Raw genomic sequence first — 27186 nt, forward strand, 5'->3', positions numbered from 1 at the left:
TGCTCGTGTTGCCAGTAAAATGAATACATTGGAGGGTTTTGTTTGCATAATTTTCGTACCTTAGCAGGTCCCCACCTGATGTCTAACGTAAAATATGGGTCCTGAAGCTCAGCCAGTTGCTGGTTTTGATTATAACCCCGACCCAATATGGCACTGATCTCTAGATCCATCACACAGATATAGACAAAGGTTTACACGTCTCTGGCTTTTGTTTAGTCTTAACGTCTAATATAAAGACAAGTTTATTAATCATTAGTATATACACAGCATTAATGGACAAATGCATGTGTGAAAAGAACGATTGAGGTTTGTTTAAGTGATAAGAAAAGCAGGCAGACCAGGCTGTTAAATCAGATAATCAGATAAAACTCTCTCTCTCTCTCTCCCTCTCTCCGTACAGGCGTATTTACCCCCCAGATGACAAGCTGCTCTTGGAGAAATATGAGAGTCTCCTTTCAGCTGCCTTTCAGACATTCCTCGCTGGGCGAGCAGCTTCACTTCAAAAGGAAATGAATAATCCACTGAAACGAATGAAGGCATGTACCTGAGACACAACCGAACAATCTTTTGTTCTTATTCCTTCTTTCTCTCCCTCTGCTACTTCTTTTCCTACTTGCTCTTTTGCTTTTAAAATAAGAAATGTGGACATTTATTTTACGTCCTAATGCTTGTTGTGGCCATCTGGTCTTCATTAGTGCAGTTTAAGGCAACCATCAGCATTGCTATTGCTCATTCATAGGGTTAGGGATTTAAACAAAGCTAAACCACTTGAGCTACGGACATGAAAGATACCTAAAAAAACACATGGCTTGTTGAGGAGAGCTTGCTATTACTATAAGCTCTGAGACGTTTTGCCTAGTAGATGATATATCTAGCCCATTGACTGGCTGTAAATGCCATACAGAAGCTAGAAAATCTATAGGCAGTGTTGAGAAATCTATTTGGAAAATGGTACTTTTCAAACTAATAGCTACTCATAATTTAAAATAGTAGTCAAGCTAGCTATTTTGGAAAAGTAGTTGGAAAAGTAGAAACAGTGAGGTTCTATAGAAAGCCTTAATAAAAAAGATATAAGTATTAACATTTAAAATGATAATAAAGTCACTCTGTGAAAGTAAGGATTTTGATGAGATTGACAACATTAAAATCAGATTTAATCAGACTGATTTACTCTAGAAACACCATAATGTGTATAACTGACCTAAAGCTACTTAAATACAAAATTTTGCTAATACGTATTGTAATTTAAATATATACAATAATAATACCGTACAAGTGTTTTTTAATTAAAATCCTAAAAAAAGAAAAAAAAAAAAAAAGGAAAAAAAAGTCTTGGCAACTATCATGACATCGTTTTTATTGTAAAATATACAGTAAAAATGTTATTGTTATGTAATGCTTTAAAAGCTTTATTAGCTTTACATATAAATTGTCCTACTGCATTTCTAAGATTTCTTTCTTTCTTTTTTTTATGAAAACCTCAGTTCTAAGATTCTCTATTCAGCTGGAGTTCATTATTTTGCTGCACAACCTCTCCGAAACCTCTGGATATTCATTTTACAGGGCTTTTCAAGGCCGGATCTGTGTACCCATGCATATGAATGTGGCATATTGTTGGAAGGGTTTCGTCCTCATAGCTCACATTGATGGAATCTGAAATCTGACTTCGGAGTGGGGTTGCTCATGAGTTTGAATAGAGATGGTTGTTAGGCAGGTTGTAGTTTTGAGCCGAGAGCCGTCTGCCGATATGGCAGGGGAGTGCTTGAGCCGTTTCCTATGGAGCTGGTGTCTGGCTTATTTGGGAAAGATTCAAGAGCCAGAGTTCGTGCCATTGCCATGTGGTCTTTGACCTTCCTGTCTGTCAGTTTGTTAATGTCACTTCAGTTTCTCAGCAACCCTGAGCTTTTACCATTAGTCTAGGGCCTGTCTACCCCCTAAGATTTACAAAGGGTTGGGAAAGTTACTCAAAATAAGTCATTACTAATTGCTAATTACTTTTCTATTTTTCAGGGGAATTCTTTACTAATTACTCTGTCTAAACAGTAATCACGTATGTACTTACTATTGCTGCCAAAATGGCTTGTTTAAGAATCACTGGATTACAATCTCTGGCCAAATTTGCATGTCAAAAGCACCCATTTGATGTTCGGACCTACTCCATCATATTTGAGTAAAAGGGATAAATTCTATTATTCCTAAACACTAGAACAACTATCAATAAGAGTAAACTGTGGGGAAACTGTGTAGCACTTGTCACTTTGTATATTCTTAGGGGCCATTTAAATGAAAACGGGAATTTTTTTTGCCTGTTCATTTTGACGAAAAGGGCATTTTGGGGACTGAAAACGCATAAATCATGTTTCAAAGTGCAAGTTTTTGAAAACGGCATTGTTATCGTTTTTCGTCTAGACACCTAAAATGTGAATCTTTGAAAACGGCGGCGTCATGCGCATGCGTAGTACACGACAAAGTTAGGTATGCAGACATGACCAGTATGTGTTGATTTTAAAGGCAAGTGCGAACAAACATACACAACAGTGGTGGAGTACACGGAACTGTTGTTGCTGCTCAAGAGTTAGCATCTTCAGCAAAATGTGGATTTACTTCACCAATATTACAACCAACAATAGAGACGTATCATATACAACATATAATCGTCACTTCCCTACAGATACTGTTTACTAACAAGGTGACAGCGCCAACTACTGGCCTGGCATACGTAATACAGCATTTTTGGCCATTTTCACGGATACGTTAAATGCAAATCATTTTGAAAACAGTGTTGTGTATACATTAAACTTTTTTAAAATGCAATGGAGAAACGTTTAAAATGTTGACTACATCGTTGTTGTGTAAAAGTAGCCTTAAAGGGATAGTTTACTCTAAAATTTACATTTCCCCATGGTTTACTCAGCCTCAAGCCATCCTAGGTGTATAAGACCTTCTTCTTTCATGCAAATACAATTGGAGGTAAACTAAAAAATATCCTGGCTTTACCAAGCTTCTGTTGAGATTTTGAAGCAAAATAAACATTCTTAAGTGAAATAAATGTACACATTCAGTGTGGATTGTTTTTTAGCTGTCACAATGTAATGCAGGTGGTACAAAAAGGCTGTTTTTGAAAGATAGGGCAGCACAAACGATACTGGATCTAAAAGAAAGCTCACAGCTCGCAGCAAAGCACTGATACTCATTTCACATGCAAAGACGCATTTGCATTTTAAAAGCACAGCCGCAAAAAAAAAAAAAAGGGCCTGTTTAATGCCAAGGGTCACTAAGAGGGTAGAAAATGGTCATAAAAAACTATGAAAAATGATTTGATATGCTATTTTTTATTTTATTTTATAAAAAGGTATATGCTATTGTTAAGTGATATTGTGTAAAGAATTTTGTGGGAACAGGTCTGCTAAGATAAAAAAAAGATTAACAAAAAGATTAGAAATATCTTAAAATGTCCTAAAAACATCTGAGTAAGGTAAACAATAAATTCCAGTAGCATAACTGCATATATCTGACACTTAATGTCTTAGTTTTTTTGTAGAGCATAGATAAATACATGGACTTATACATGGATGAATGGCACACATAAATGGAATAGCTCACAAAAAATAAAAGTGGAAATGAACTGTACGATTCATATTGATTAAGTCACAATGTCTTAATTGTTCAATTTAATTATAGAATTTTATTTAAATTGTATCTATTCATTTTTGTTTGTGTGTGTGAAAGTTTTTTTAATGATAAAATAATATAAAAATATATTTGTTGTTGTTGTGTTCTGAAGATGAACAGAAGTCTTACAGGTTTGAAATGGCTTGTGAGTGAAATGAAAATGAAAAAAAAAAAATAAACAATTACATTTTTAATTTTTAATTACCTTACTCTAGTGCAGTTGGTCTCAGGCTGCCACAGGATGATTATTAAATTAATATTATAAAAAAAAAAAAAAAACATGATTTTAACTTATACATAATACATAATAAATCATTATTAATATATTAAGATAATCTAAGCCTAATTTAAATTCAAATTCTAAAAATAAAAGAAACTGAAATCAGAGTTCTTTTTATTTAACCTCAATAACTTTCTCTAATGGTAATATGTTTGCTTTGAGTGTGACCAGATGATTATACTCCATCCAGAAAATAACATTTTATGTTAATACCAACATTTCTTCCGTACATCAGTCAATTTAAAAAGCGAATGTTGATGTATTTGTTTGCATTTTGTTTTGCGCTTCCTCTAGAATACATAGAAAACTGTGAATAGATTTGAAAAGCTGCTGTAGGAGAGAAAATTGCTCTGTTATTTACTTGCTTTCCACAGCTGCAACAAGCACTTGGTAAAACATTAACAATAGCAAGTTCCAGCACCCGATTGCCACTTATTGTAACGTGCGATAACAAAAAGAAAACTCTTGTTGGAAATGCGTCCTCTGTATTAGACACACACCTGCCTCAGAATTTTTCTTATGTCCTCACGTCTGTGCCCTGACACACAAAATAATCCCAAAATCGACTTTGTGAGTTTGCACCCAAATCAAAGCAACAAAAACAAATTTCATAACAATCTAACTGTAGCAAACACTGGCAAATATTGACTCGTCACCTGCAGTCAGGTGGCCTTTTTTCTCTTCCCCGACTGGCTGAACAATGAGTCTTACTCTGTGTTTGGGGAAGAATGGAAGGCGGCGATGAGCAAAAGAACAGATTTTAATGCACTTAAAATCTCTCTCCATCTGAGCCAGAACAACAGATCAATGCCTGGCTTATTGAGTTACAGCTGGGATAATGTTTCTGCTTGAAAAGCATGCGACATTTGTAATGGAGAAACATCAGAGTCTTACGGTTTTGAGGAAAAAAAGAAAGAAAGAAGAAAATATGTTGAAGCGAATTCAGAACATTATCGATCAAATTCTTGAGACTGTGATGATTCAGTCCTCACCCAAATACATTTATTGTTTGTTATACAGCTGCTCTCCTGCCCTTTTCTTGTCTGAAGTACTGTCATTAGCCAATCTTGTTTTGTTTTGAAATAACCTGCTCCATTTATTTGTATGAACCAGCTGACAGACATTTATTTTGGATTAGCAGTCTAATAATATCTCTCAAATGACTGAAATACAAATATAAAAAGTTAAATATAATATAAAAAAATATAAAAACATAAAAGTTATTTGAATGTGATTGAATATAATTAAATTAAAAACACTTGTTTTGTAATATATATATATATATATATATATATATATATATATATATATATATATATATATATATATATATATATATACTTTTTTTCCTTCTAAAAATACATTAATTTGGTTTTACTTTTCCGAGTTAGTAATTAAAAAATAAAAACTATCTTATATTATGTATAATATATATATATATATATATATATATATATATATATATATATATATATATATATATATATATATATATATATATATATTGAAAGTGTTACATATTAGGACAGAGATTGGATTGCAATTTAAGCAGTGTTAATAGATAAAATAAAATATATTTTTCTTTTGACTTCATCAAGTACTTATTCAAATTATAATCAAATACATCAGTTAGGTAGAATCAAGTGCTAATTAGATGATAAGAAGGAAGGTGACACATTATATAAACCTAAAAAAAATTTGGTCCATAAGCACTGAAGTACCCCATGGCAATATCAAAAGAACTGCTTGAGCCCTCTCCAGAAGCCAAAAATGGGTTTAAAGTCATTCCCAAGAAATGTTAAGTCCACTATTGTATGGAATAATTGTTTCAGACTACTGGCGGTCTGTCCAGACTGTTCTGTCCCATCAAATTCATACAAAGAGGGGAGTGCAAGCTGAGTTTCAGGAAGATTCAAATAAACTCCAGGGTATCGTAAAGGAATATGCAGGAAGCTCAAGCAGCAGTCAGCCTGAATGTGACACTGTTGTCAAAGTGAAATACATAATTTAAAGACAGCTGGATTCATTGACAGTTTTTTTATGAAAAGTGTTATACTATTATTGGAATCTGTATTATTAATCATACTGATAATGAGTTTTACAGTGTTTAAATTAACTGGTGTTGCTTGCCTGAACCATTGGCTGTGATTCTTAGAATTGAATGGAAAAAGAATTGGTAATTTGTAATACCAGGAAACTGTCATTTTGGAGTCTTTAAATGTTATGAGCGCTTTTCTCATTTGAACTGTGCAGTGACCCCATACTTCAAAGTCAACAACAGAGTGCTTTATTTGAAAGAAATGACAAGAAGAAATTCTACATAGATTATGATGTGCTAAACTCAAAGTGTGGTTCAGATACAGAGACTTGTAAGAAGGAATGAGAATGATTTATATTCCAGATGGATTCCTGAACTTGGGCTAAACACATGGCTTTGATTTATGCCAAGGAATTGTTTAGGTGTCATGCGACGAGCTGTTTTGATTTAGTTTTTTTTTTATTTTTGAGAAATTACTCATAGTTTAGACAAGATAATAATGTGTTTCAAATATTTTAGAATTAAGAGGCCTCACAAAAACTATGCAATGTGTTTGTTCCTGATTTTGCAAAGAATGAGCTGGGCTATGTTAGGAAAATAGCTAAAACAATTATATGTTGATAATATACTACTTTTTGGTGATATTTGATTGAGATATTTATGTATTTAATATCACTTGAGAAGGTTCAGTTAGAGCCTCCATTATTTCAACCAAACAATCACTGAAGGTAATACATTGTACATTTGGTCATAAATAATCAATAAATAATCCATATGCAATTTGATAGATTTAGATAAAAAAATACATGGATGGATCACCTATACATGGATTCATGGAAATGAATCAAACTTACTAAAACTCCTAAAGCTTAAATGAAAGATGTTATATCATACACTCTCAGAGACATTGTGAATTTAGTGAACTTGTACTTAACTTATTTTCTTTTGACATGCAGTAAAATCACAAGTGAGGTGCAAACAATTATTCATATGTGTGTATATCCACAAGAAAAGCTTAAAAATGAAGACTGTCTTCTGCTTTTGTTTTATGACTTGTTCTGCAGGAGGAAGATATCCTAGACCTCCTGGAGCAGTGTGAACTGGATGATGAGAAACTGATGGGAAAAACTTCCAAACAAAAAGGACCTAAGGTATATAGTATAAGGTATAAGGTATATATGCTGTATATACAAACCAGTGCTGTCAAAATTAGAATCTTAACTGTAAATGTTGTCCAATATACCGAAAAATATTAAATAATAATGTTAAATATATGAACACAGGGGCAGAGCTAGGGTTGTCCACCCCAATAACAACTGCTACTTAAGTCTATTTTTTTTTTTTAGAAGAACTGCGTTTATTTAGATGCAGAATGTCTTTACGACGACATCAAACAGGACACTTTTCAGACACACACTCCACTTCACCCCAGTGCCATTCGCTAGTCGAAAGAGTGCTGAAAACAGTAATAGCAGCCAAATAACCTAATAACCCAGCTGCTGTTTTTTTATTTTTATTTTCTGCTGTTTTTTTTTTATTTTTATATATATAGCTATATTTAATTTAGAATTTAATATTTGATGACTTTAAGTTAGTGAAACGAATTACTATAATAACAATTATCTGAATTATATATTCATATGTGTATTTTTGGTATAATTGGTTTCATATTTTTCTTATTAATTTTCTCTTTTAAAAAGTTTGTCAGTAAGGAGTTCTAAACCATGCGCTGAAGCATAAAATATTATTAATGTTTACTTCTATGCTTTTGTCAAAACTTTTTTCATTCAAGGTAGAAATCTTTTCAGTTCATCCATTCACTTGGAATCAAACCCATTGGGACCCATTTGAACTACATAAATGCTCTGCTCTGCTTTTATAAAGGAAGACCTCTTGTAAGAGACAATTAATTTTGTATCCCATCATGCATTATGACTTCAAAACTGTATGATGATGCAATACTATTTAAAATAAGTCATTGTAAAGGAAGTACATTATATTTTATGTAGCCTAAATCATCCATGCTAGCATACACGTTTTCTATTTGATTTTTTTAAATTAATTTTTTGATTGAATGTAGACACTTCACTCTCTATAGTAGTGGTTGGACGGAGAAGATTTGTGCTTGCATTCATCCAAAATGTGCAAATATTAAGCTCTCTCTGAAGTATTGTGTTTAAATGGATAAATTCAGACAAATTATGCCCATTTTGGTAAGTATCCTATAGCAGAAATAGCCAGCTGAACATAGGCCTACTGTATCAGTGCACTGGATCAGTGCTTTCTCTTAAAGTGACAGTCTTTATTTTAATCGAATAACAACAAAAAATAAATCATTTACTGCTCTGGATTAAAACGCTTTTGTAACTTAAAGAATCTTTAATTTATACAGCCCAATATGCAATGCTGTTTTACATTTAATTACTTTATTCAATTTCTGTACCTAAAAACTAATGCTAGACTTACCTAAACAAACAAACAAAAAAATGTTTTTGTATCTTTACTCTATTGTATTTATTTGTTCTGTTGCTTGTAGTTGGATATATATATATATATATATATATATATATATTTTAAGTTTTGTTTTTCCATAAACATGGCACATACCAAACTGTACCAAAACCGTGACTCTAAAACCATGAAACAAACTGAACCGTGAAAGTATAGATATATTTATCATACATGGAGTTTCTTGCTCAAGTTCACAGAGACCAAGACGCATCCTGTTTGCTTGAATTATTTTACAAAAGCACAACGTTTCGTTGTTATTCTGAGTGCACACTGCCAGTGTCATTCACTTAACCAGCCACACCAAAGCAAACAGGAGGAGACCATAAAGAGATAGGGTGACTAGAATTGAGTTTAATATTAAAGTAAACAGTTCATAGTTTATTTATATAAAAGGTATATTTGTGTATTTTGGGTTTCGTAGTATTATTACGATTCCCGGTCCCACCCACTCCCGCTGACATTTTTTCCTGTCCCGTCCCAATCACGTGATAAATAGCGATTTTGTTTCTCATCCCATGGGATTCATATACACCCAACACTGGCAGAATGTTGGTTTGATTTCAGCAGTATCTGCTCTGACGGATTGGAACACTCTAACAGTGCCATTACAGGGACATCTGGAATAATCTGACTAGACAGAAATTAAGCAACTGAAATAGTCACAAGCAGTTCCTCTTAAAAATGCCAAGGAGAGCAGGATCTCTCCGAATTCTTTCAAAACTCTGTTGGAGATTATGTCCAAAGTGTTAATTTAGACAGACCATTGAGCCAAATTGAAGTTGAAAAGGTGAAATTGGTGCATTCAGAAGGCTAATAGTCAGTACTTCCCAAGTGTCAGACAGATATTCGATTATTTTTTCAATACTTCTTGAAGGACATAATAGATTAGTTCCCCAGACATGCAGTGTGTGTGTTTCAGAACAATGAACATGTTTATTGGTGTGTTAGGCATGTGTCACTGCCGCCCTTCCATTCTGCCGTCAGTGCAAGCGTTAATTGGACTAGGGGTGGAAGCTGCAGAATTGACATTTCTCTAGGATCTTCTCTCATCATCTCTCCCTGCGGGTGTGTTTATGTGATTGTTTGTACTGTAGGTCCTGTCATCCATGCCTGAGAGCAGCCCAACGCCCAGAGGGCACAGGGAGCCTGAAGACTCTTCAGCCAGCTGCAGCGACAGCAGCTCTGCTTCTGACGCTGATGGAGAAGATGAGAGCAGCAGCATCACACAAGAGAAATTCAATCGGCCAGAACGCTCCAGTGAGTTCTTTCTCTGGGCCTGTGTAAAAGAAAGAGGTCTGGGAGCTGCTATTGACCTTTATCCACAGGGTTTTTTTTTCTCAAAATGGTTCCAGTTCCAAATCTGGAAGAACCCGTAGATCAGGAGATCGATCAAAGCTTTCAAAAGTTTGTCAAAATTAAAAACATTTTGTGGTCAGTAAGAATTGTTTTAATGTTTTTGAGCATATCTATCTCTTATGCTGATCAAACTTAGTTCACGTTCACACAGCAGCAGAATACGGTTGTCAGTCCTGTATTCGAGTCCCTAAATCGGTTACGTTCACACACAGTTTGGTTATTTATGGGTGTGACAACCGCATTCTGTAACCAAACTCATACCTGTCAATTTTCAGGACTCACAAGCGCACTCTCAGAACACACGCACTGTGTGAACAGAACAGCACTGGACATCTAGTTGTCTGTCACGTCATACAGTGCGAGAGAGAGCCGCTCTGCTGCACAAACGCATATCTACTGTGTGTTACGTATTTTCATGTGTTTTCGGGAACTTGCAGTGACGGAGAAATGAGCTGCGTGTCTGTCATCTGAAATTTTTAGATCCCATCAGTTTTCCACCGGAGCCGCTCTTCTGTCAGTTTAAACCCAAATGTAAAGGCTGCTGCAGTTTAATGAAGATTTGACAGATGAACTCACATCTCGATTGGACTCTTGTCATGATAAGTGATAAGACTTTCAGTTTTATGGAAGTTGCCATCTTTGATTTTACCATGGTCACTGGCTTGACTCCCATTGCACGTTCATACAGACAGTATTCTAAACGCAACTGTAAGCCTTATTTGATTAAAAATTCAATAAAAACAGTAATGTTGTGAAATATTTAAAATAACTGTTTAAAATAATAAAATATTTTTATTTATTTATTTTTGATTAGTAATATACTTTGCTAAGAACTTCATTTGGACAACTTTAAAGGTGATTTTCTCAGTATTTAGATTTTTTGCACTCTCCGATTTCAAGTTATTGTATCTCGGCCAAATATTTTCCTGTTGTCCTTATTTATTCAGCTTTCAGGTGATGTATAAATCTCAAATTCTGACAGAGGACACTGGTTTTGTGGTCCAGGGTCACATTTTTTTAATCCTTACTGACTCTTTTACAATAATTCATTAATTTTAAAAAGAAATGCACAAATCTTTTAATTTTGAAAATGTATAACAATATTTAGCACCCCCCAAAAAAGTTTACATTTTTACTATTAAAAAACTGATTTTGATGCAGCTGTCTGAAGTTAGATTGATTGCAATCAGATTTCAGAGCATTGCAAATAAAATCACTTTATTTTTTATAATTTAAACACACTTTACATTTGAAACACTTGATATGGTAGAAAACTTTAACAACTGTAATGGGAGTGATCTAGTTTTGTTTTGAGAACTTTACTTGGCAAAGACATGATCTCACTACTGGACCTCTGGCGTTATCGGTTCCTACTTCGAGACCAGCAGGTTTTAGGGGTCTGTTCAGTGCAAAAGCTATTTATCACCTGTGGGCTGGGACTATTAGGGAAGACTGGGATATTCTGAGACGTTCTGCTGCTGAACCGCTTTTATAGGTGCTATCTGTCCCTCGATGGTTTCCAGATGACTGCAAGAGCTGCTTATGGCTTAAACTTTTAAGCAGCCTTTTGTCTAGCCAGACGCATTAAATCTTCAGTGCCGTTTGCCGAGCCTGAGCTAAATTACAGATGTAAATCTACTATAATGCATTTGTTTACCTAATTAATACATGAAACAGAGAAAATCCATCTTTTTTAATTAGGGTCACAGTATTCGTGGCCCAGTGCAGTGGCTCTTAATTTGACTGGCTGACTGCGGCAGGTGATGTCGTGAGAGGTCTCTCGGCTCTCATGCGCTGCAGCTTTAATGAGCTTTTCTGATGTTTCAGTCCACTGGTTTAAAAGGAGACTGGACGCTCAGCTTGAGGAAAGCACAGGTTGGGGAAAAGTTCAGAGGAGCACTTCTGGAAAACTGTGGAAACAAGCCTTGAAAAATGTTTGTTTGAAAGTAGAGTTTTTTTTTGTTAGAGTGTTCCTTAGGGTCCGGCATCCTACACAGTCTTTATATATATACTGTATAGATGTTTTTGAAGCTGCACTCACTATTCTTCCTATGTTTTTCAGAAATATTAGATTATTTTATTAGATTTTTTTTTTTCTTTTTCAATAAATGGTCATGAAGGGAGTTGATAAACCTTTTTTTTTCACTTTAGGAGGTCAAATTGTTGTTATTGCTTATTTTTTTAAACATAGGTTTGCCTTTTTTTTTTTATGAAGAATTGTCTAAAAACATTGCAAAATGAAATGTGTGGAATGGAATCATTTTCTTGCTATAAACAATTGACAAACTAATTTAAATGGCATTACAATATTTAAGCCAAAATGAAATAACTACAATTAAAACAAATTATAATTACTGTTTATTTTCCACCTTGCACAAAAAGATTAAACACTTACATCCTTAAATTGAGTTTCACGGTGTGAATGCAATATTTTTACATGAGGGAAATCATATACAGGCTTGTCCACAAAATGTGGGACATAGCTAAATATAATGTTTCTGGTAATTAACATAATTTAAAGGGGGGGTGAAATGCTATTTCATGCATACTGAGTTTTTTACACTGTTAAAGAGTTGGATTCCCATGCTAAACATGGACAAAGTTTCAAAAATTAAGTTGTACGTTTGAACCTTCCGGTTTGTCACAAGTTTCGGAAAGTTTTTTTCAAGTATGGCTCTGTGTGACGTTAGATGGAGCGGAATTTCCTTATATGGGTCCTAAGGGCACGTCTGCCGGAAGAGCACGCGCTCCCATATAGCAGAGCACTGAGAGCACAGACATTCACTGATCAGAGCGAGAGCGTCGCGAAATGTCCCAAAATAAGTGTGTTTTTGGTTGCGAGGGCAAGAAAACCCTGCACAGATTACCAAAAAAAAAAAAAACATTAAGGGACCAGTGGACGGAGTTTATTTTTACAGAGCATCGACGGAGTTGTGCAAGTGTTTTTGTTTGTTCCCTGCATTTCGAAGATGCTTGTTTTACAAACAAGGCCCAGTTTGACGCCAGATTTGTGTATCGTTTTTTTCTTAAGGATGATGCAATCCCAACGAAAAAGGGTCACGATCATGTTTTAGAACCGCAGGTGCGTAAGCACATCAAGTAAACCTTGTACACCTTTAAAGAAAAAAAAAGATTCTGATTCTGGATCATAAATAAACGGCTGAATCTGACTGTTAGCCATGGTTTGTTTTGGATGATGTTTTTTTTTTTTTTTTTCTTCTTCTCACGGTAATGTCACAACTTCCAAACGCTCTCAACGCAAAAGCCTACTCACGCTCGTGATTCTTTAGCTCCGCCCACACGTCACGCCTCCAGATGCTCTTGTTTTTCCGAAAAAAATTGCCACAGACTATTTTTCTCTTATAAATATAATAAAACTAAAGACTTTTTGGAGATATGAAGGATGCAGTACTACTCTATAGGTACTCAAGATTAACAGGATATTGAGTGAAAATGAGCATTTCACCCCCCCTTTAACAATTAACAATACTTTTTTCAAAATGATTTTAACAATTAATTTAACAGCTTATATCATGATTTTGTTTAATTATTAGGGAACAGGCAAGGCTATAATGTGTCAATCTGTAATGTTATGCTATGATTATTTTATATAGTTTAAAATTCAGTTATGGAGAACTAGTATGTACCCTATTTTTGGAAAGTGCCATAGATTGTGCAGTATATTGATTATCCGGGCCTGGCACAGTTGAAGCCATGCCTTTTCCATTAGCCACTGAAAGAGGGACAAAGCAACAAGCTGACAGGTTTATTTGGTGTGCGAGGGGTTGCTGGTGATTGGGTTGCTGCCGGAAGGGGCTTTGGGCCATTCTGGGGTGACATTGTTTGCCCCCTTTGCCCCACACTACCCTTAGGCCATCTGCGCTAGTCCGAACTAAGCTGCTATAATACCACATTTGGCAACTCCTTCCCTCAAGATTCACGGATGAAGCGGTGATGCCGCTGGCTAGCTCACAAACTGGAGGTCATTCAAAATCGTAGATTTGTCTGCATGTGTGTTTCAATTCACTGGCCTGAGTTGGAAACCTGACAGCCACCCAGGCCAGCAGGATGATCACATGGTGAAGTGATTAATTAAAACCTTTTTTGTTGGTTATTAGATTTATGATGATTGACGTAATTTCCAAGAGTGTGTGAATGTGTTTTAAATTGAAGTCAAATGCTTTGGTTCTTTGTTTTAGGTCGTGTTCATTGGAAACCTGCCCCTAAACCAATGCGAGGTCCTTCCTCCTCGCCCAATCTTTCTGGGCTCATCCGACGCTCCATGTCCTGTCCACGCTCCATATCCTCTCTGACTGCGCAGTCACCTACCAATGAGACTAGACGGCCAAAAACAGCCACTCACATGGCTAATGCATCAACTGCGGCCACTCAAACAGCAGCCACCATGACGCAGATGACCCCGATTCGACCCCACACGGCATGTCGCTCCCATTCGCTCAGTCGCAACAGTTCTACAAACAGAGTTCCACACAGCAGCAGTCTAGGTGCCATTCATCCCAATACGGCAAGTATCGAATTTCTCTCTGTCGCGCACAGGGAATATTCACAAATTACCATACTGCTCGGTCTATTCATGCAGAATGTGCCCTGCAATTCCATATGCATTGATTACCCGGTCAAAAGATTGCATTTGTCTGAATTTGCTATATACAACCAGTGCACACTACTGTATGTGGAATTAGGTATCCCGCAAAGCAATGACCTGACCTTTCATTTCCAGCTTGATGAATGAACAGGAAGTTCCAGTTCCAGCTTAATTTACACCCCTAGAAATCAGGAAAAGGGAAACATAAAGTATATTTTGCATAATGGAAATTAGATTTGAGAGTTTTTAGATAATGAGAGTTTTTAGATTCTTGTACTGTGACTTTATATTCATGACAGTTGAGCACGTTTTCAAATTCTCAGTTCACAGTGAAAAAGATATGCTACATATTATATTATTATACTATATCTTGGTAGTGCTTTTTGCCATTAATATATTCTCATTTAAAACAATCAGAAAGAAGAATTCTAATTAAAATCACCACTGAGAGAATTACTTAATTAATTAATTACCAATTAATTTTCTTGTTTTGATTTTGGGGAAAAAGAGTGACCTGGAATTTATTTTGTTCTTTTTCTCTTGTCATGTTTGCATTGCTTCAATATATATTTGTACTGACCAAAGATACAGTTTAATTTTTTTTTTTTTTTTTTTTTTTTTACATCCCCCGATTGCCCCCACCCCAATATTGCTGCTATAAAACAAAAGCTACATAATTTATTGGATGGGAAATAAGTGGAAATGAGTCATTTTGGATACTGCTATAGACACTACTGCAGACTGTCTGTGCAGCATAGAGTAAGCATTACACTAGTATTTCATCCTGAACGTAGACTATATCTACACATACACATCTATCTTTTTCTTTACCCTAGATGCCCTTTAGAGAATCTGAACAGATGTTCACAAAGATGGCTGATTTAGAGAAGATCTGGCAACACACCACCTCTAAAAATGACAAATATCATTTTTATTTTCCCATCGCTGTCCTGAGTCATTCTAATCCATCAAACAATCGAGATTCAACACACGCACAAACACATAATCAGTCATGCTGTGTTTTCATACTCTGATCGTTCCTTCTCGTTCTCATATCCACTCTCATTCTCTCACTCTCTCTGGGCACACCTTGGAGAGGAAAATCAGTCATATTGTGGAAAAAATTGGGAGTCTGAAGCTAAATTGGGCCTGTGTTTACGGGCACATTCATCTCGTGAATACCAGCACACCCCCTTGTTCAAACTCTCATTAAGGAATATTAATCAGGAAAAACAGCACACACACTTATGCTCTGTTTAATAAGACTTTAGATTGTGTTTAGCAAGACGGACTACTAATGCTTCATGCTCTTTTCAGAGTAATTGTATATAGACTGCATGATCATCAAGTTAATAAGGCTTCATTTTCTAATAATGGAACCTGGTTAATTAGGATTTTTGTTCTTTCCTCAAAACTCTTCTAATACTTGGATTTTGTGCTGCATTTGTAGGACTCTGATAAGACTCCATGAGCATAAGTTTTTATTCATTATATGAAGCCTCGAGTATGATAAAACTCAGGAAATCATGTCCATCATAGTGTACTCGTCAAAATGTACATTCTTTAATATGACTATTTTTTCCACATTTTAGAATAATAGTAAAAACATACAAAACTATGAAAAATCTAAATATCAAGATTTCAAAAAAGCAACCAGCTTCTTTCACTCATGATTTTTTTTGCAGTATTAAAAGGACTATTTACTGCATGCTGGACACCACCCAGTCAGTGGAATAAAGCTATTGCTATCTGATCTAACCCTAATATTTAATTTTGTTGGTAGAACAAAATTAGTTTTGGTTGATTCAGGAGTTTTAAATGGCATTTTGGACATGAATAGAATCAATTGGTTATGTTTTTAGGAAAAAAATTGTAAACAAAACATTATATTGTATGCATATGATGTACAGTATACATACTCTAAAAATAAGTTTTAAAAAACCATCTACTTTTTTTTTTTTTTTTTGCATTACTGAAATGAAAATATGATGGGGAATGACATCATTTCTTCTTCTTTATTTAGATTTTGGGATGAAATTACCTTGATGTCTTCTTGAGACACCTCGTTTAGGATTTAAGACTCTGATATGCTTCTGTAGACTATGTTTTTAAAACTTTTGCATGGTTTATGAAACCTTCTTTCCAGAAAGTAAAGATCACTGTTTTTCTTCTCACAGTAAGCAGTCAAGCACCATATGAACGCACTGCTGCGATGGCCGAAACAAACCTGATGACTGCAGAGAAAAGACGTCCCGCTCAATAATTCATCTTTATTGTGTTGGTTCTTTTGCATGTGCGGGTGCAGGGGGAGACCCCGCTGAGTAAAGAGCAGGAGGCCGAGCTGATGCAGCAGACTCTGGCTGCACTCGGGGAGATGAGGATTCGTTACCCGGGGAAGAGCGAGGAGGAGGCCGAGGCTGTGTTGGATGAGGTGAGACACGCAGCTGAGAGAAAGCGCTCGGTCAGGGCAAGTGCACCGGCTGCTCTGTTCTCCTCATTCCCCGAACTCATTTGAGGACGTCCGAGCCGTTCGCAGCGTCTCTCGTTGTATGTAGAGTCATTAGCCGTCACCTGTATGCTTAATGAGATCCATTAGCTGTCTGCGCAGAAACACAGCTGTCCAACAGCACCTGTTTAAGGCACTTTCCAGCATTCATTTACACCATCACTTTCACACCGACAGATCTGGCATACATTTGCACATTAACAATTATGGAAACGGCATTTAGCAGGAGAAGCACAATTGAACTGATGCTGCCCTATTACCAGAGCTGTGAAATTGTAATTGGTGCCTTCCATGAATACGGTACACTTTGGTAATTATTTTATTTGAATCCATTAGAGCCACACTATTAGGTGTGTTAGGTAAATTCTTATCTAACATAAAATTAACCTAGTGTGAAAAGTAGCTAGTTTTAAACACAACTGAATGCCTGCAATCTCCCCGACCCCTGTGAAGGTAAAAGTATAGCCAAATCCGAAAGCATTTAGATTTGAATTTTGAGAACTTATACAATAAATATTTGCAAGTTGAAATTTACACTTACAGCTCTGATGTGAAAAGCTGAATGCTTTGATTTACACATAGACGATAATCAAAACATAGCTGCAGTGAAAGAGTTTCACATAAAGACAGACACAAAGGTGTATTAAATACTTACTTTTGCACAGCCACTGGTTGGCCCTTATAACATTTCAAATCTTACAGTACATCCTTACAGTATAATCTTAATGCCTTAAAGGGATAGTTCACCAAAAAAGGAAAAACATTAGCCTGTGTTTTACTCACCCTCAAGGCATCCTAGGAGTGTCTGACATTCCTCGTTCAGACAAACATTGTTCATTCATTGTTCACATTCACAGTTGTATTCAAAATTGTCCGGTCTTTTCCAATCTGTATAATTGCAGTGAATGGTGCCCGTGTTTTTTGAATCTGAAAAAAGTGTATCCATCCATCATAAAACTACTCCACATGGCTCCAGGGTGTTAATAAAGGCCTTCTGAAGTGAAACGATGTATTAGTTTAAGAAAAATGTTGATTCTTAAAACTTTATAAACTATATTGTCCAGCTTCCGCTCAAGCAGGTGCATTCACGACAAGGTGGTCAAGTGTATGACACGAAAGGCGCAAAGTAAGATCAGGAGAGAAAGTGACACGTGCAGATGCACAGAGGAGAAAGCAAAACAAAAGGTGCGTCCCAAATCAGGTACTTGGGGTCTACGACATTTTTTAGTATGAACAGTGCAAGTAGTGCGTTCACACTGAAAATTCCAAAAAGAAAGAGTGCACTTTAAACATCCCGGGTATTGACACGAATGCACCATTTTAATCAAAACATGGTTTCCTGTGCAGTAAACAAAACTTGGTTCTCGCAAAATGACACATAATACACTCGTACTGCATCTTGCTAGATGCATATGGGAATTTTTTTTTTTCTCCTGAACTGAAGCCTTTCTTATTATGCAGTGAAACTGCACGTCCATTGATTTATGCAGTGTATTATTAATGAACCAGTTGCTAGGCAGCGGAGCTGGATGAGCCTATGGCGATGAAGACCGTTAAGCGTGCCGAAGGTCGCTATATAGGTGGCTATATAAGTGGGTGTTGGCCACAGGATTCTTAGATTTCTTCTTTTTCAGCGATGACTACATATGTACACTGATCCGAAGCCGCTCGTCGTTTAATTACTATCGTTGGATGGAACAGGGCGTGGACACAGGGATGGTTTGCAGAAGAACAGTTGTCACGACAGATGCCTACAAACACTTGGGGGTTGGGGGGTATTGTCACCTTGTCGAAAAAAGGCTTCCACATCAACTGCCTAAAAATGCTAGCAGTATGTCAGACCTGTCAGTTCTTCCTGCCAGTCCTAAAACGACACCATGTGCTGTGACACCATCCGATCTGACAACATGTCTGTAGTCTCAGCATCAGACGTCACGCCCATGGACCGTTGGCTAAACATCTGATGCATATGGGACACAAAAGTGGAAACACTTCAGGAATGTTGAAGTCGTTATCAGATTGATGGAATTCTACAGGATTTCTGTGAGACGTATGTCGCGTTCTTAAATGTTCCACTTGGGAACAAAGATACTTTGGCGCCAAACCCCTCACGAAAGAAGAAAACCGTTGTGTTTACAACTGTGATGACCGGCGCTTATCAGGATTAACTAAACGCTGGATTTTCAAAAGCATGTCAAATATTTAAAGTTTGCGGCATAGAATCTTTAAAATTTTTTCGAGAGTTTTACACTGTTATTGTGGTCTATTATTGTGGCGGCATTATCCATTCCAAATGTGGCGATGAACGAAACTAACTGTGATTGGTTGTTGGACATATCAGTCAAATGGCTTCATGAGCGAGAATTGGCCAATGAAAGCTGCCATGAATTCCAGACCTTCAGTCTAACATGTCTGTGGACAGAAATAGTATGGTTATCTGCTTCTTAAGTGGTGCCAGGAGGCTGAAACTGCCTTGTTCCTCTATCGTCCCTTCATGAGATCTGCCCACTATACTGAGTGTCCTGAAGGGCCCCACCTTTGAGCCGCTTCAGTCTGCAAATATTCGGTCACTATTGCTGGAGACTGACCTGCTTTTAGCCCTAAAATCAGTAAAGCTAGTAGGGGACCTGCAGGCACTCTCCATTAGCCCTGCCTGCCTGGAATCCGGGCCTAACGACACAAAGATCTTCCTGAAACCAAGTCATGGTTATGTACCTAAGGTGCTCTCCACTCCATTCAGAGCAGAGGTCATTATGCTCTCCGCGCTTCCTCCCTCCCAGAGAGTTATCTATGCTCTGCCCTGTCAGAGCTCTGAGAATATATATTGAGCATTCCACCCCTTATAGGCGATCAGAACAGTTCTTTGTCAACTTCAGTAACTTCAACAAAGACTGACGAATGGGATCTCACCCAAGAGCCCAATCACCATTCGGGTTGGCCCTGTCTACCCTTGTCTTTACGAAAGTCGCGGAGAGGGCCCTGGCTCTTTTCAGGGAACGAGGTGTAGTATCCTCAACTACCTCGATGACTGGCTGATTCTAGCTCACTCTCGAGCATGGTTGTGCGAGCACAGGATCTGGTGCAAAATCTCCCCTGTGCAGAGGATCTCTTTTCTCGGTATGGAAATGTTCGCAGGCTTACGAACAACCGCACACAGTCACTGCTGAATTGCCTGAGACAATTAGAGGGAAAGAAAGTGGTTCCAGTGAAACTGTTTCAGAGGCACCTGGGGCATATGGCACACCGCTCGGGTTGCTCCATATGTGACCGCTTCAGCACTGGCTTCTCTACCGAGTCCCGAGATGGTCATGGCAACTGGGAACGCTCCAAGAGACTGTCACTCCGGCCTGCCCCCAAACCTTCACCCCGTGGTTGGACCCCTCATTTATACGGGCTGGCATTCCCCTATAACCTGTGCCCAGACATGTTGTAGTGTCAGCAGATGCCTCTGCCACGGGTAAGGGTGCCATGTGGAACAGGCATGCTGCATCAGGCTCCTCTACAGGACCCTGACTTCATTGGCATGTCAATTGCCTCGAGTTGCTTGCAGTACAGCTTGCTCTGCACCGCTATAGGGCCCTGCTGAAGGACAAGTAGGTTCTGGTTCATACGGACAACTCTGTGACCGTAGTGTACATCAACTTTTAGGGTGGTCTACGCTCCAGCCACATGTCGCAACTTGCTCGCCACCTCCTCTTGTGGAGTCAGAAGCATCTGAGGTTGCTTCGCGCCATTCACATCCCGAGCAGGCTTAATCATGCAGCCAACGAGCTCTCATGGCAGCAATCTCACCCCAGTGAATGGAGACTCCAACCCCAGTCGGTTCAGCTGATTTGGGAACGCTTCGGAGATGCTCAGGTAGACCTCTGGCACCCACGTCCCGATCTTTGGAACCTACAAGTGTGGGTTACGGATGGGTCACGGAAGGTTTAGGTACCTTGGCACCTCAGGTGGTAGCTACCATCACTTCAGCTAGAGCCATGTCCACCCAACATGCCTATGTTTGAAGTGGAACCTCTTCATAACTTGGTGTTCTTCACAGCGTGAGGACCCCTGGAAATGCCCGATCGGGTCAATGCTTTCCTTTTATCAGGAGAGGTTGGAATGAAAGGCTGTCTCCTTCCAACTTCAAGGTCTATGTGGCCGCCATTTTGGCTCACCATGACCATGTTGAAGGTAAGTCTCTTGGGAAGCATGATCTGATCATCATCAGGTTCCTGAGAGGGGCAAGGAGGCTCAATCTGCCTTGCCATCAGCAAGTCCCCTCTTGTGCCCTCGCAGTGGTTCTATCGGCACTGCAGAGCACTCTAAAGTTTCTATCTTTGAAAACTGCACTCCTGACGGCTTTGGCTTCGGTGAAGAGGGTCGGGGACCTGCAGGAATTTTCAGTTGAGGAAGCGTGCCTGGAATTCGGGCCGGCCAACTCTCACGTTATCTTGAGACCTCGGCCTGGGTACATGCCCAAAAAGTTCCCACCACTCCTTTTAGGGATCAGGTGGTGAGCTTGCAAGTGCTGACCCTGGAGAAGGCAGATCCAGCCCTGGCGCTGCTCTGTCCAGTACGTGCACTCCGCACTTACGCAGACAGAACTCAGTGTCTTAGGACCTCAGACTAGCTCTTTGTCTGTTACGGAGGCTAGCAGAAGGGAAAGGCTGTCTCCAAGCAGAGGTTATCCCACTGGATAGTGGATGCTATTTTCCTGGCTTATCAGGCTCAAGACCTGCAATGTCCCCTAGGGGTGAGAGCTCACTCAACTAGGAGTGTAGCTTCCTCCTGGGCGCTGGTGCATGGCGCCTCGCTAACAGACATCTGTAGAGCTGCGGGCTGGGCGACACCTAACACATTTGCAAGATTTTATAATCTCCGTGTAGAGCCGGTGTCCTCCCGGGTACTCGCCCCTTCGGGCCAGTAAGGACTTGCTCGGTGTCAATCCGCTTGCTGCGCCATTCCACTCCGTGGACTGGATGCATGCGCTATTCCCCTCAGGTGAGTTCCTCAGTTTAGAACCCTGGGTTCCTCCAGCACTGTTGATGTACATCACTTGCGTACATGCCCCTTCGGTCAGCCCTGTGTGGGACTAGGTGCCTCCATGCATTGTGATTCCCCTTTCTGGGCAATCCCATGTGTGTATGTCAACAGTAAGTTTCTTCGCAGCATGTGTCTTTCCCATGACAAGCCACTTGCCGGCTCTGTAGTTGAAACTTCCACCCTGCGGGCTGGGTACCTCAGAGTTCATGTGTATCACCACCTTTGGTTGATACCTGCCTTTTTTTAAGTCCTCCTACGAGCAGGCAGCCTGCTAACATATGTCCAGCTGGGATATGCTACCCAGTGCATTCTGTGTAAGCTATAGGGCCTCACTCGTGCTGGCCTCATGACAGGGTGCTATCACTCACATGGGTCACTGGACACATGTGGCATTTTGTAAGGGTCCCCATTAATTTCCTTCTGACGTAATGTAGAATGTGACCGACTGATGTTCCCTTTCAGTCGGTCACATTCTACATTACGTCAGAAAGAAATGAATGGGGACCCTTACAAAATGCCACATGTGTCCAATGGTACTCGGCGTACCATTGGCTCGTTTTGTAACCACTCAAAGGTGATTGGACTCTCTGGCGAGATCCCATTCGTCAGTCTCTTTCTGACATACGTAACCGAGACCTACCCCTGTTAGCTTTTGACCCCTGGGCGTCGATGTTCCAGGAGTACTCTGGAACGAGTACTGCATTGCTAGCCATACTATTTAGCTGCATGACTCTCGTGAGACTGCAATCTTCTCCCCGGATATTATGTTACGCCTACGTCATACGCTCGACCGCCTTGTCGGGAACGTGCCTGCTTGAGCAACTGGAAGCTGGACATAATAGTTTACAATAGTTTTAAGAATCAACATTTTTCTTAAACTAACACATCGGTTTACTGCAGCAGGCCTTTATTAACACCCCGGAGCCATGTGGAATAGTTTTATGATGGATGGATACACTTTTTTCGGATTCAGAAACAGGTGCACCATTCAATGCAATTTTACAGATTGGAACAGAGAGGACAAATTCGAATATAACTCAAAATCTGTTCATCTGAAAGAGGAATGTCATACATGGCTAGGATGCCTTGAGGTTAAGTAAAACAGGCTAATTTTCATTTTTGGGTGAACTATCCCTTTAATTTTCGCTACTACCTTTGAAATATTCCTGTTGCAAAACTCAGTTTTGCACTTGTAAATGAAGATGTGAGATAGCAAAACCCGGGATGGGACTAGGAATAAAGCTGTTTTTTGGTCGATGACTGAAATGTTTACATTTTCACATTTATATACATTTTTATGGTGATAAATGGAAATGGCAAAAAAATAAAATTCTTGGATGACTACTTTATCTATTAGAAAAAAATAAAATATCAAAGATAGTATTTCTATTATTTTACAAAAGACAAAATAATACAGATTGATTATGTTGATCAGAGTAGAGAATGATGTCAAATTTATCATCAGCTGTTTTATTAGAAACACAGTATTATGTCATTTAATGAAAAGGTATAACACAAAGTATATTTATAAATGTACTCTACATTTCCAAATGTAAATATAAAAAATATTTTGCTAGAATTGTGATGTTAATAATTCCATAAGTCCATTACCCTTCACTCTGGTATGTTAAGTCAAAACATTAATTTTGGCATTCAGGTATTATCTAGTGAAGAAATGATAAAACATCTTTTGACAGTATATCCTATATTGCATATATATATATATATATATATATATATATATATATATATATATATATATATAATACAGTTTGAGAGTCACATGGCTGTACCAACTTTGGGATTGGAATATGTTTTACTTTGTTATATAATGACAGTCATAAAGACACAACTGAAAATGAAACAGGAAGAAAAATACTTACCAATACAGTGTATAGTTAGGGTGTAATGGACCAAAAGCTAATTTTAACCCTGTGTACAACACATAAAATTTGCATTGCACAAAGAAGGAAAGAAAGAAAGAATGAATGAAAGAAAGAAAGAATGATGGATTGTGTATTGTATTCAGCAATAGACTTTAATATGGTAGACTTATTCTACTAACAGCAACCTAACAGCCAATACTCTAATACTCTTGAGTTAGTTAACGTGGTTGCAAATTAATGAGGGTTAGTTGACAGTTACAAAGTTACTTATAGTTAATAAATGCTGTATCCACTAAATGATGCTTAAAAAAAAAAAAAAAAAAAAGCCTGGCAATATACAAAGAAAGAGCACTAACTGACTAACCAAAATTGCTGTAGACTAGCTGATACGTTTAAGTTTTTCCTGCTGTATCCTAAAAATACTCATGCAGACCGATTAAAAAGACATTACAAACTATAAACTGCTATGAAAGGTGAACTAAACCAACATTTAGTCCCAAACTGGCCGACTCGTACTTTTTTAATCTGTATTTAAACGTGACAGATGTTGGTAACAGGACCACAAAAATCTCAAACCTCATTTAAAAAGAATAGAAAATAACAACAACTCATATAATATTTAGTTTGACCTCCTGAGATTGACGATCAACATTTTGAAGGTTAAGCATCTCGTTTCTCTGACACTTTGGTGAAAAAAATGAAAATAAAATGATTTTTGAATAACTCAGATTTTTAGAGCATTTCCTGTAAATGTTTGTAATTAATATATTTTCAATGTTTTTGGTCTAATCCACAGTCTAAATGAGTTATTAATGATAAGGAAGATAAATGATAAATGTGACCATATTTATGCCATCATCTCACACTCAAAACATGGACATAGTTCATCTACTCGTTTTAGTAGCGTGTACAAGAAAGTATTCACTAGAAGCGGCGCTCACTGGTGCATGCTGTGCCACCGGGATTCAATAAGGAGAGTGGGTATATTTTATTGATAATGTAAATGATGTAAATATATTCAAACATTCAGATCAATGTTCCAAAATGTTAAAAATTAATATGTGGGGAGAGAACCCATGTGAATGGGCTGTTCTTATTCAAGGTCCTTTTGTTTGTAAAATAAAAGAAAGATGCCTGCAGCTAACAGATAGATAGATAGATAGATAGATAGATAGATAGATAGATAGATAGATAGATAGATAGATAGATAGATAGATAGATAGATAGATAGATAGATAGATAGATAGATAGATAGATAGATAGATATGCATATTACAATAATAACATGAATGTTGTTTGACCCTTTAGATTCTGAACAACTGGAAATACCATAAACCAAAAGTGGCTTCTTACTGGCTGGTGAAGTTAGATGCCACCAAACAAAGGAAGGTGAGTGGACTTGATATGCATGGAGTTATAAAAGGTGAAACAATAAACACTCAATTATTTTTTGATAAGTTGGAGTCTCAGGTGAACAAAGTGTATATGCTGGATGAAAAAATGGAGGTCTTAAAAAATGCCATTTGGATCTGCCTTAAAAGAGCACATGATGCAACAAATTGAAACAGTTCAAAGGCACTCAATTTCAGCACTGTTACAGTAGTGAACGACAGGTGGTTACAGCAGGTTACAGGTGTTTTGATTTGACACAGTAGGGTGGACGTTGTAGGGTGGGCATGACAGACTGATATAATGAGGGATTGTCTCGTTCCACAAGCTGATTATCTGCTGAAGTTTGAGGGATCAATCAGAATAGAGTTAACATGTCTCATACGGGTCATTAAATCAGGCATATTGTTGAAAGTCACATCACAGATGTCGGTGAGCAGAATAACTGAGGGAGCTGAAAGGGGAAGAGGAAGATTGGCGGAAACTCACTGAGACTCGTGCCATTACTCTTCTTCTGAATTTTACTGTTCACAATCCATACCCCTCCAGTATCTTTGGGAAGTCTGATTCATTTTTCGCAGATCAGTTCGTTAGAACGATTCATTTCAATAAATGATTCACTTATGCAATTTAATATTCTGCCCAGAAGTTCCTGCATTTTTTGTAGGAACTGTTTAAACTATGTTACTGTATTCATAACTATACTTTTTATTTTGCCACATATATTTGCCATATATTTTGCCATATCAGTGGGATTTAGAGTTTTTGCTTTTTTCAATTTAAAATTATGGTGATTGTGTTAATTCTGTCACTGTGAGATCTTTTGTGTGAACAGTGTGTTCTACTTTCTGTGGTATTTTAGCCACTTTTATTTATCTAATTATTTCAGGTTTTGGATATTGTCCGTACCAACATCCGCTCAGTGCTTCAGAGGATTTGGAGTGAACCGGATGTGGAGAGTCTACGTCTTTATCGCCTTTTCAACCGTGTGTTTAACCGTCTGCTCTGGAGTCACGGTCAGGGGCTCTGGAACTGCCTTTCCAGCTCTGGGTATGAGACTTTTATTTTGCCATAAAAGTGAACATGACATTTACTTTATGAATTTTCACTTCTAGCACATAATTTCAAAGGTAAAAATGGGATGTCTCTTTTATTTAAATATTTTAACTCGTTTATTGAACTGTTGTGTAAAAGCAATATCACACCAGAGATCGTACTGTCAGTCAGAATATCAATACGATTGTGATTTACTGTGGTAAAATCAAAACATTGTGATATTGCCTAACTGTATGTATTTTGCTAAAAGTACTGTAATTTTAGTGGAAAGGCCTCTTAAAATATTGCCACAGTCGTGTGTAAATTGGCAAGAGCTTCTCCGGCTCTATAAAGAATAATAAGCTGTGTCATATCTGGTTTTAAATGTCCTTCATTCATCAATTATTTAACTTGTAAGTGTCACATAAAATGGGTTGAGAAGAGCATTTAATGTAAAAGGACATTTAGAAAGAACATAACCCCAGTCATGAGAAATATGGTCTCTGTTTTGTCTTTATTGACTCAATCGTCAGTCTTTATATAGACTTTTACTTCCTTAGAGAGTCACACATAGAAGCATAAGATTTTGCTGTATAATACACATAGAGCCTTACATGCTGCTATTTTATCAGCTCTAGGTGCAAACAGCAGGGACACCTTCTTATTGACCATCTTCCCCCCTCTAGTCATTGTGAGCACTTCTCAGGGACTTTGTGTGGCCCAATCACTCTTGTAATTGCCACAGAGTGAAGGATGTTATATAGCCAGGTTTAGACCAATTGGAGTTGATGAGAGCGAACACAGCTCTAGGGGATTAGAGGCAGTGCCAGCGACCCATGCTGCTTCTGTTTAATCAGGGACTGACGTGTGAAGGTGGCC

At 37.8% G+C, this 27186-nt stretch overlaps 1 protein-coding gene across 3 annotated transcripts in view; it reads left to right on the plus strand.

Annotated features, from left to right (window-relative positions):
- LOC127967773 (tubulin polyglutamylase TTLL7-like) overlaps positions 1–27186 on the plus strand; it is a 121013-nt gene that overhangs the window by 80528 nt on the left and 13299 nt on the right. For all 3 annotated transcript variants that reach the window (XM_052568453.1, XM_052568454.1, XM_052568455.1), the window contains 7 exons: positions 401–536; positions 7055–7141; positions 9596–9758; positions 14057–14382; positions 16769–16894; positions 25192–25272; positions 26162–26322. In XM_052568453.1, the coding sequence (XP_052424413.1) occupies positions 401–536; positions 7055–7141; positions 9596–9758; positions 14057–14382; positions 16769–16894; positions 25192–25272; positions 26162–26322 (1080 nt within the window). The remainder of the gene's footprint in view (positions 1–400; positions 537–7054; positions 7142–9595; positions 9759–14056; positions 14383–16768; positions 16895–25191; positions 25273–26161; positions 26323–27186) is intronic.

Source organism: Carassius gibelio, chromosome B11, assembly GCF_023724105.1.
Source record: "Carassius gibelio isolate Cgi1373 ecotype wild population from Czech Republic chromosome B11, carGib1.2-hapl.c, whole genome shotgun sequence".
In the NCBI taxonomy this organism is placed as follows: domain Eukaryota; kingdom Metazoa; phylum Chordata; class Actinopteri; order Cypriniformes; family Cyprinidae; genus Carassius; species Carassius gibelio.